This window comes from Melitaea cinxia, chromosome 7, assembly GCF_905220565.1.
Source record: "Melitaea cinxia chromosome 7, ilMelCinx1.1, whole genome shotgun sequence".
NCBI lineage: Eukaryota > Metazoa > Arthropoda > Insecta > Lepidoptera > Nymphalidae > Melitaea > Melitaea cinxia.
In genome coordinates, this window is record NC_059400.1 from 8,096,074 (window position 1) to 8,108,159 (window position 12,086).

Consider the following 12,086-nt stretch of genomic DNA (forward strand, 5'->3'; position numbering starts at 1 on the left):
GTTGATATTTTGTTATGCGATAGACGCTGCTTAATATCGTTTAAAACGTTGAATGGATCAAAGTAAATCTATACGCTATAAAAATTACAAGCAAGTTTTAAGATTAAGTTGGTGTGCGGACACGCCACGGTAATTAGAGAACAGAGGTTTTTTGAACATAAGTTAAATTAATTTTGTCTTAATTACTTAAAACAGAAGCCAATATTTTTTTTACAGCTAGGTACGGATGCTATATTTAATATATAAAAAAGTGCATGATTGAATATGATGATATTACGGTTTAAACAAGCCCGGACACGAAAAATTTGCTAGTCGGAGAATGGCCGTTGACATTTATGAAGTGTGGCACTAACCTTCCAAATATAAAATACTAAAACACAACTTAAGGGAACTTTTGAATTTCATTCCTAAAAGGGGTAAATAATCTGCACAAAAATGTATAATTCCGAACAAAATCAAAAATAAGATAAAGGGTAACAAGTATTTGATAATGTTATAATAGAAGCACAATAAAAAAAATCTTATTAACTGAGCTCGTTAATGAAAGAAAGTAATAGTTTTGGATCGTTGTTAAGTCAATATATCAGAATTTTCTTCTTTCTGCTACGAAAACCTTCCTTATATCATTGTAAAGTTATTATTTTTACTTTTTTTTTGCACATCATTTATTGTATCATTGTATATATATTTGTACAGCTGTGCCTTGAAAAAAACGTTCCTCCACATGTTTTTAAAATAGATTTAATGTTCCCATAACACCAATGTCAAGTTAAGTCATTAATAACTACTCTAATCTTGTAGTCAAATTTATGACGCCCATAAAAATACACAAGCAAAGTTTTGCTCTTTTGACCTTATATAAGTTGCAGTTTTAGCTTGAAAATCAATTGAAGGCAAGACTACACTACTAGCCTTAATAAAACTTCATTGAGAGTTTATATTACGAGCTAATTAAAATCCGCAAACTATTTTTGTGTCCAGACTTAAAGCAACCTGGGCTATTTTATCATTATCGAGTTTTTTTAACAATAATTGGTTCATTACTATTTTAAAATTTAGAATAGACCAAAAAATAGTTTAATATGTAATGTTTTAATATCTAATGTTGTTATTTGTTCTGTTTGTACTCGTAATATCTAATGTTTTTTTTAATAACAATAATATTTAATTATGTAAAATTCGCATACTATACTAAATATACTTACTAGTCAGACTTATTGCTACTGTAAGCTCTCTCTTTAGATCTATGTATCCTAACGTGATGAGTTATGGTCTATAACCAAATTCAGCAAAAAATCTATAGCTATTACAGATAATACAAATATCACGGATTAAAAATATACTTGTATATGTATTAATAGAGCAATGTTTAGCAAGTTACTCGATGAATGAGGTGTTCTTTCTTCATTCAACAAACACTTGTCTGTTCTCAAATGACCGGCTTTAGTCGAGCGATTGAGTGCACATCCATGTTACGAACTTGCAAGATGGCCGACAAACTTGGCCACACTTACATAGGGGACAGTATCCTTAAGTCCAAACATGAATGTAACACAAAGCATATAAATATTGTGTTGTGTATAAATAATTGTTACAATAAGATATTACAAAACATTTCATTTTGTATATTTCTATTTTTTCTTTGTTGCAGCTAGTACCAATTTAGTCGGTAAATTTACACAGAGCGTACGCCGGATTGTTCAAGATGTTAAAGACGAGGGCACTTCCAGTAAGTCAATAAATTTATTAATTAATTTTTAAGCAACCATCCTAATTTAAATAATGTTCACAATAGATAGGGTACAGTTCTGACAACTAAAAATGAAAACAATGCATAATACACACCAGAATATAATTAAAAGATTTGATTTGACGACATTTGAACAAACTAGGTGTGCCAATGTTAACAAAATAGGAAAAAAAGTAATCAAAAGATATAACTTATAGGTTAACAAATGATGTGTGTTGATATTGATAGGCGGACAGACTAAAGAAGAGGTAATAGAAACAAACGAAAGACTTCGCATGGTAAGAGTTCGTCTCGATGAGAACTACGACACGGCAAAGAAAGCTCTCGTCACCCTCATGACGCGATACAATGAGTCCAAGGCTGAGAGGAATGTGTTTACTCGGTACGCCCTACTTAAAGCAATGATCAAGGTTAGTTGAAAATTGTTTTGATTAATTAATAAATTCGTTTTTTACAAGCAGTAGATTTTTGTGAAATATTAATAGTAGTTGAGGTGTAAACAGTTTCCACAGCGCAGATTGAGATTTACCAGACATCGATTTTATGTTGTTAACTTTTTTGTTTTCCTGTAAGTGGAAATTACTGTTTTACATAATAACTATATTTATCGTATCTATACGTACCTATATACATATATAAAGTTTCCGACTTCTAACTGCGTTCCTTCGAATGTGAGGCTCAGTAGGTGTGTAGATCATATACCGTGCGAAAAAAATTTTAGCCCATTTTTTATTTTACTTTGTTTAAATAGACGAGCTACTATGAAAGGCTCATTCCGCAAAATACCTTTCGTGAGTGCGTAAGCACGGCTATAATTTACAGTGAAAAACATTCTACGATAAAATAAACCGTTTCCATGTGCAGTTTTTTAGTTGTATGCGGCATTTAGTATTAATTGTACTTTATCACGTTGTCAGGGCTGAAAAATATAGGATTGGATGGTTATGCAGAAGTATGTTGTCAGAGTAATCCATATTTTAAAACATAAAATTATTAAAAAAGAGCTAGGAACCCCCATTTAAAGGAATGCAGTTAAGAGTCGAACAACTTGTATATGTATATTTGTATCAACTAGAATTATCTAAAAATGATAATACGGTAAATTACGTGGATATCTATAATATTATTTTGTTTCCATCCCTCTTAAAATTAGAACATTTGAATTTAAAAAATAAGTAAAAAGAACCCAATGAAATAGTCAAAAAATGAAGTTTTTTATAGAAATTACCGAGTTTCAGTCAAGTTTAGGTAGAACGAAATTTACCCGATCATTTGAGAATTCAAGAAGTTAAAAGGTCTGACATTTTCATCAGACGATATAAAAGTACAACATATTAGATTTCCCGAAAGAAATCACACGTATTCAATAGCGAATACTTCCGTAAACGCTATTCATCAACAGAAATGCAAAACAAGGAGAACGGAAAATGTGAAAATCGTGAATAAACAACTAGGTCGTGCATTTGCGTATTGTTCACAATTGAAACCAAAAATTTCATGTTTATTAAACTTGTTTGATTATACCACCTTCGGAAAGACTGAGAAATTACAAAAGCGACTTCACTTTCATTTTCATACAATTGAAATGATAATAAATCGATTTCCATAATTATATTATATACTTAAATATATGTGCTGGTAACATATTTCTTTTACTGTCAATAATAATTTTTTTTTTTTTTTATTTACAGATTTAGAATCCCATTATTTTTCTGTTTAAATATATTTTTCGTAACAGGATATTTCCAGCAGTTAATCCTTCAACCCCTTTAATATTCCGAGAGTGGTTCTAATTGACGCTGTTAATATCTTCAGTGACTTTTAATTAAAACGAACGAGAGTTCAGATTCCGACTTACACTTGAATTTTAGCAATTAATTTAAACTAAACTAACTCTGATATATATATATAGGTAGGTACGTGTATTTTGACTTTAACCTTGTAATATTAACTATTTAATTAACAAAATTGAATTAAAAACTTTTTAAGAGATTTTTTTTTATTTACTAACTGACCCCGCAAAACGTTGTTTTACCATATATGTTATTAACCCCCTTAAACCCCTCCCTTGTAACTTAGAATATGAAAAATAGATTTAGATGGCTGATTTTCACACAAAATTTCATAAAAATCGGTCTAACCGTTTCGGAGGAGTATTATAACTAACATTGTGACAGGAGAATTTAATATATAACACTTATTTATACGTATATATGTATGTAAGTAACTCCTTTTGAATTAAAATCCACCGACTTTCTTCTACTTAGAGTTAAGAGATAATTTTCATAGCAACAGCAACGATCGGTCTTAGTCCAGATGACTTTACGTGCTCTCCAATATTTTAAGGAAAATACGAAGAAAAACTGATACGGAAAAATAAAAAATACATAACAATCAATTAAAATCTCGAAATAAATGTTCTATACATTCCATGAACTATTTTTGTCGAAATTAACTCTTTATTATTAAACTTTGTCATTATTTGTCAAATGATGTCACTTTAATTACAATTCAATTCATTATATTATGTATTACATAATACAATTATTTGTTAGTGAAAAAATAGCCGAACCATTTTGATTAAGCAGCTTGTTCAAATTATACCAATTAAAATGTACTTTTGCTTTAATATTTTCAATGTTTACTTTAATATCATTACATATTGACAGTTATATCGCGGCTAGTGACACAGGGGGCAATTCTAAGACTACCAAAACATAGACATTAACATAGACCTAACTGAGGTAGGACTCATAAAACATAGGCTTAACTGAGATAGGGTACAGCAGGACATTTTCTGCTCAAATTATGTAGCAGCCCGATTGGGGTAGTACCTCAACCTTACAGAAGATAACAGCTAAAGTGAGTAAGGTGACCAGAGCTCACGGGGATAGGGTTGGCAACGCGCTTGCGATGCTTCTGGTGTTGCAGACGTCTATAAGCTACGGTAATCGCATACCACCAGGTGAGCCGTATGCTTGTTTGTCGACTAAGTTATAAAAAAAACATTACTCTGTTAATAAACATTAAATGCTTAAGAAACTATGCATATAGAAAGAGTGAGAGTGAATTAATATTGCATATGCAGTAAATTTTAGCAACAGCATTAGTTTATGAATTTTTTTGTTGTATTTAAAAAAAACTATATACCTAGTAGTTTAGCAAATTTATTACAAATCAGTAATCTTATTCATCTAAAGGAATATCAAGAGCCTACAGAGAAATGTTTAGTAGTCGATTCGACAAATGGATACACTAAAATTATTAAAATAATAACATGTCCTTCGGTGTTGTGCTACAGTAACGATCGTTTTGATAATAGTAATAAAGCTTTATATGAATATAATGAGTAAATAATTGATCATATCTATGAATTGTTGCATCTGCATTTTGTTGCTTATAAAAAATAAATTTATGTTTTTTAGCAATTCGTGGAGCTATAGCCACGAGACGATCGACCTCGAAATAATTGAGTAACCTTTTCTGATATGACTGGATGAGAACGTGCGAGGCATGCCCATTTATACGTACACGTAGCGTGAGAGAGGTCAAAATAATAAAAATAATTTTAATTTATTTCTTCTTTATTAAGCAAAACACTATTTTTACCAATACCGGATGTGAACACGTAAATTAAGTCTTTATATAGTTTTGCTGTCGATATGAAAAACATAATGATCATTATACAAAAATGACAAAGGAAAGTTATTTCCCGATTATAGTCGAAAATGCCGATTGGACAGTATGAGTTAGCCACATAGCCCCTTACACACGGGATACGTATTTCGAATTTTTGTGGAAAAAACCTCATAAAATTCCTGTTCATTGTTATATCTGTATGTTTCGTATATAAAATAAGACATACAGATTTTTTTTCCACTTACATCTTATCCTAAAACTGAATCCCGTTTATCCTAAAAATTATATTATGTTCATCTAAATTAATTTAAATAATTAATATTTCATTAGTTTGTTACATTTTCTTCTAGTTATATAGTTATTGTAATTCTATCGCTCTTTTTAACCGCTATCCAAAAAAGGAGGAGGTTCTCAATTCGATTGTATTATTTTTAATGTATGTTACCTCGGGACTTTTTACTTGGATGAACAATATAAATATGTACTGTACAAATAGTATGGTTTAAAGTAATATTGTGAAAATATACATTTACTTCTTATGTTAGAAGTCACCTCCAGATTATACTTTTCACTTTTGCACAGTTTTCTTAAAATCTTTCTTTCTTAGTTGTACCAGTTTATAAGGTGTATTTCTACATACTTTAAAAGTTAACCTCAATGAACATAAACTTAGACAAACGTTAAACACGTTTTAATGAAATAATTTTACATGTATGTGAGTCCGTATCATATGCATTATTAATTACATATTAAGCATTTCGAGATAAAATCAGTCTTATTCTTATTAAACTAGCTTTTTGCTAAGCTTAAATACATAAAAAGAAAAATGTAACATTATTTTCGCCGAAGAACAACTATCTTTTTTTCATGTTATTATATAATTTTTCCTGAACGGTAATTTATTTCGGGAATCAAACGCTGAAAGGTGTGCACGAAATACACGTACCTTCTACACGTACCTTCCCACGGTCAAATCGATCTCTCAGTCACAGAATATGAAAACGTGACTGGTTTTATTTTATTCATCCCTCTGACGTAAATGTGAAATATAGATGTATTTAAATTAAATACTTTCAGCATTAACAGAAAATATACGCGTAATGCTATTAGGCTGGAATATTCTAAAATGAAATTACATTTTATAAATGACTTCAAATCAGGGACAGAGGCTCAACTCATTTGTAATTTTTGTGTGTACGTTACGTGACTTCTTTACCACCTATTATTTATTCTAGTATAATATTAAATTATTTTCGAATAAGAAGTAAATAATTGAAGTCGATTCTTATTGTATTTTTTAAAATTAATTTATTGATATTTTGCGTAATAGAGAAATGTATCTAACAAAAATTCAATAGATACAATTTTAACATTAAACTAAAAAGCGATATTAAAATATTTTTATTCACAATTATTTCCAAGATAATCTAAAAGATTCAGTAGACATTATTTTATTTTAATAATTTCCTTACCACAGAGATTAATTATATTTTGATGAAATCTAAAAGTAATTACTTGATCATCGCGAGTAGGAATTGCATTACGGAAAACCGGATCCGGAAATCCGAAGATTCCGGCATCATTTTACATTTACCGGATCCGATGATATCATTTTTTTTTAAATATATTCGCTCTATTGAAAGATAGAGTGCGACTCTTAAGTGTACGAGTCCTTTGACGGTGAGATAAGACTTGATTGATAGTTTTCAGCCATTTAAATTAGCTATAGCTGCGTTATCGTGAAGGTGTTCAACACTATTTATAGCTGAAATGACACTGAAGCTACTTGAATTTGCGAAAGTCAATGAAATTCGCATTGTTGTTATTTACAGAATACCAAGAAAATTTAGATTTAAACTAGGGATGTTAGTACGGTTAGTCGGTCACGGTTGCTAGGATCCAGCCTAACTTAAACTTAACATAAACCGATATAATAAATATATAATAATCGATGGTTATTGCCGAATAATTCGCAGGGTTCGCAGGAATCTATAGCAGAGGGAATTTAAATAATTCATGTTAAGCAATGTTTTTAAATTTTCTCGGTAATATAACACAACCTGTGTGCGTCCTTTACTTACAATTTTTCAAAAAAGAAGGAGGTTCGCAATTCCATTTGTTATTTTTATTTTTTATTTATGTTACCTCAGAACTTTTGACTGGGTGGATCCGATATTTTTTTAATGAACACGCACAATACGTGTCATGTAAATTCATTTAAATTTGAGATCTGACAAGTACTTATCGAGTTATATTTAATAATTTGTACTTACTCGACTATTTTTTATCGATGTGATTGATGTCGGTTTTTTTATTTCGTTTGTGAGCAAAAAACTATTTTCGTAAAGCCATAATATAGCTGTAATAAGCCGTAATATAGCAGCCGTAAATATTTTGTAAAGTAGTTAATTTTGCAATCAAATCATTGTGGGAGTCGTCGCTGTTTTACATAAAGTACTCAGACTTTGTAACAGTAGGTAACTAATAAGATAAATATCAATCATTAACTCATTTTAGTAAGTAAAGTAAGTAGTAGTTTGTCGTTTACTTAGTATTATATTTATATTTGAAATTATTTTTTATCTGAAACCATATTATCATATCCATAAATATTCGTATCCATATCCGTATCCGAAGTCCACATCCGTAATACCACTGATTTAAACCGCAATGCTAATACATTTACTATGCCAAAAAAAGACATACTATTTAAATTGAAAAAAAAAATCTTACAAATCTTGAACTATATTAACTCATTACATAGCGTGAAACTCATTAAAGGACGAGTAGAGAAGATCTAGAATGACTAAAAAATTTAACATTACTAGAAATAGTTTATATATTATTATACATATATGCATACATAATATTATAATATAAATAACATATAAATTTTATGCTTCATTAATAACAGAGAAAGTACACTTATGTTGGAATGAAAAAAAAACTTAGGATATTTTATCTGTTTGACTGAAACATGGCTCTGTGATGGTATTTTCAGCGAAGAACTGTTTGATTCTAGATATTTGGTATATCGGCGTGATCGTGAGTATAAAAATCGTGGTGATAGTATGGGTGGGGGTGTCTTAGTCGCAGTTAAGACAGATATACCGGTTCGATCGTCAGTATCAATTGATGTGAAGAATTTTGCTGGTGAAGTAATTAAAGTCTCTATTCCTTTGGAAATTGGACCTGTCCTTAAGCAGCTTCATATTTATTGTTGTTATTTTCCTCACAGTAGATTTCATGTTGAATCTCTCTGTGATTGTTTTGAACATATCACAAATGAAGTTTTGACGCATCCCGATGATATTTTTTTTATAATTGGTGATTTTAACATTTCGAACTGTATTTGGGATTGGGATGGGAAATTTATGAGCATGTGTAACTTCGATGATAGTGACCCTGGAGTTGATTCTTTGTTCAGTTTCTTAAATATTACAGACCTAAAACAATTTAATAGTGTCCCTAATGAAAATGGGCGATTTTTGGATTTAGTAATTAGCAACTCTCACTGTGTTGTGAGTCGCAATGATTCTCCTCTTACAAAGGAAGATGTCCATCATCCCACACTTAAGGTGAAATTAAGTATTGCTTATGATAGATCTACTTTTTCCACTCCTCGTAAGGTACGGTTATTTCGAAATGCTAATTATAATGAAATAAATAAAGTCATATCTGGTATTGATTGGTGTCATTTGCTTGGTAACGGTGATATCTCTGATGCTATTAATTTATTTTATGATACTATTAACTCCATAATTTCGCAATATGTTCCAATAAAAACTTTAAAAGGCGATAAAAGGTATCCTTTTTGGTATACTAATGGTCTAATAAAAATAATATGTGATAAGTTGCGTTGTCATAGGCGATGGAAAATCTATGGTCGAGTATCTGACTACAACATGTTCAGCTATCTGAGAAACCGTCAAAAACAAGTCCAAATTGAGTGTTATGATAAATATATATATCAATCAGAATTAAAAATTAATAGGAATAGTAAATTTTTTTGGGCTTTCATTAGGTCTAAAAGGGCTTCAGTAAATATACCTAAAGCTGTTTTTTTCAAGAATGAGTGCACCTCCGATGCAAGTAAAATATGTCAATTTTTTAACGAACACTTTAAATCTGTCTATTCAGCGCCGCCTAACATTGCTAGTTCTTATGGGTCCCAAGGTAATGTGTCTTCTAATAGTAATTTGTCGTTAGGACGTATTGAGCTTACCGTTAATATTGTTATGAAATATCTCAAGCAGTTGAAAGTTGATAAGGGTTCGGGACCGGATGGCTTGCCACCTATTTTTTTGCAATTGTGCCACAAATCTTTGGCTTATCCGCTTCTGCTTTTGTTTTCTTTATCTTTACGATCGGGTATCATGCCTGATATTTGGAAACGATCTTACGTTGTTCCTGTGTACAAGTCTGGTGATAGGCATAATGTTGAAAATTACAGACCGATTTCAAAATTGTCTACTGTTGCTAAATTGTTTGAGAAAATTGTGTATGACAATATTTATCCGAGTCTTAGACCTTTCTTAATGAGTCAGCAGCATGGATTTGTGGACGGGAGATCAACGGAGAGTAATTTGTGTGAGTTTGTCCATCGCGTTTCTATTGCCATGGATCAGGGTTACCAGGTGGATGTCGTGTATACCGACTATTCTAAGGTATTTGATAAGATACCGCATGCAATATTGATAAATAAACTAGAAAGAGTCGGTATACATGGCGATCTACTTCGATGGCTTTCTTCTTACCTATATAACCGTAGCCAAGCAGTGACAGTGAAAGGGCATGTTTCCTCGTTTGTGCCCGTTTCTTCTGGTGTACCCCAGGGCTCGCACCTTGGTCCTCTACTTTTCAATATTTTTATAAATGATATACATAAAATTTTCGAGAATTCAGATATACTTCTTTATGCTGATGACATGAAAATTTTTAGGTGTGTATCTAATAATTCTGACTGCATACTACTTCAGAGTGACTTAAACAAATTGTGTGATTACTGCTCAGTGAATTCTATGTATCTGAACATAAAAAAATGCTACGTGATATCCTTTTCTCGTAAGACTAACACAATTAATTTTAATTATCAACTTAATCAAGAGCCAATAACACGAGTTACCGAGGTGCGAGACTTGGGTGTTTACATCGATAACAAATTGACTTTTAAGTCACATATTAATTATGTTACTGCTAAAGCATTCCGAATGCTTGGCTTTGTGTTGAGAGTGGGACGTGATTTTAAAAATGTCAGCACAATTATTCTCCTTTATAACTCTTTTGTAAGATCTATCTTGGAATACTGCTCAACTGTATGGAATCCATTTTACAAATGTCGTGTTGCTCAATTGGAAAAAATTAATTATAAATTTATAAAATTTTTAAGTTACAAAGCTTTGCCGCATATTCAAGATATCCCGTATATTCCTTCTTTAGAAAATCGTCGATTGGAGAGAGACCAAATATTTTTATTTAAGTTACTTCGTAATTTTATTGATTCCCCTTATCTACTTAGTCATATATTATTTAGGTGTCCCAAAATAAATACACGTAATCAGTCCCTATTTTATGTGCCTAGAACTAGGACCAAATATACGCAGAATAATTTTACTTTTAGAGCATGTAAAATGTACAACCAATGTTTTCATCACATTGATTTTGCAACTTGTTCAGTGCAATCTTTAAGGAGTGAATTACGATATGCAATAAATTTTTAATTTTTAATTTATCATTAATTATTTACATAATTCATGAATTTCTAGTAGGTTGGTTTGATTTTGTTATAAATTAATTTAATTATAATTGTATTATAGTTGGTATGATTAATTTTTAATGTTGTATATATCTGAATTTTATTATCTATTAATTATTTATTATTTAATTGATGATTGTATGAAATGTTTCTATTCGTACATGTTTACCTAATTATTCAATTTACTACTGTTTGAATTATTTATATTTTTGTGTGTATCGATTATTTCTGATTAATGTGTGCTTTTTAGCTTATTAATGAATTGTTTACTATTGGAAACTTTATTGGTTTATGTATTAGTTTTATATGATTTTTTTTTTGTATTACTGTACTGTTTGTTTCCTAAATAAAAAAAAAAAAAAAAATTAAGGTTTGATCAATCCTAGATTGATGAAAATCCGACCGGATCTGGCCGGACTGAAAACGACACTGGATTGCAATCCCTAGTCGCGAGTTTAACCGCTAAACTCAGCGGGAGTTTCATAACGTTAATGTCTTCAAAAGTTATGTCGTACTCCGCAATGATCAAAAACGTCATTTGAGCACATTCAGAAAAAAAAAATCATAAAAACTGAATAGCTAACAATGGATAGAGCCAGTGAGTGGCAGAAGGGTCATTACTTGAAACCGTCTTTAATTGCACAACATTTTACCCTAGAAATGGGATGTTTACATATTGATAAATAAAAAAAATAAAAAGTACTATACTGTAATACCTACTATTTCTCTGAATCTCGAAACATATATACATTCCTATTGGATAGAAAGTTACCTAAGTAAAACTACGGGGCCCAGTTTGTACTATTATAAGTTTGAATGTTTGAACGAGTACATTTTTATTACTGAATCGTATCAGAGCCGCTTACCTTAGAGATAGAATTAGGAATAGAACGATACTACTTTTAACTCCAGAAAAATGGTTCCCATGGGATAGAATAATAA

The 12,086-nt window shown here is 30.6% G+C and overlaps 1 protein-coding gene across 1 annotated transcript in view; it reads left to right on the plus strand.

The window, feature by feature from the left end:
* The first annotated feature begins 1,487 nt into the window (after positions 1-1,487).
* Positions 1,488-12,086, plus strand: part of LOC123655142 — a 37,364-nt gene continuing 26,765 nt past the window's right edge. Inside the window, exons 1-3 of the mRNA XM_045590977.1 lie at positions 1,488-1,548; positions 1,652-1,729; positions 1,979-2,160. Coding sequence (XP_045446933.1) covers positions 1,488-1,548; positions 1,652-1,729; positions 1,979-2,160 — 321 coding nt within the window. The remainder of the gene's footprint in view (positions 1,549-1,651; positions 1,730-1,978; positions 2,161-12,086) is intronic.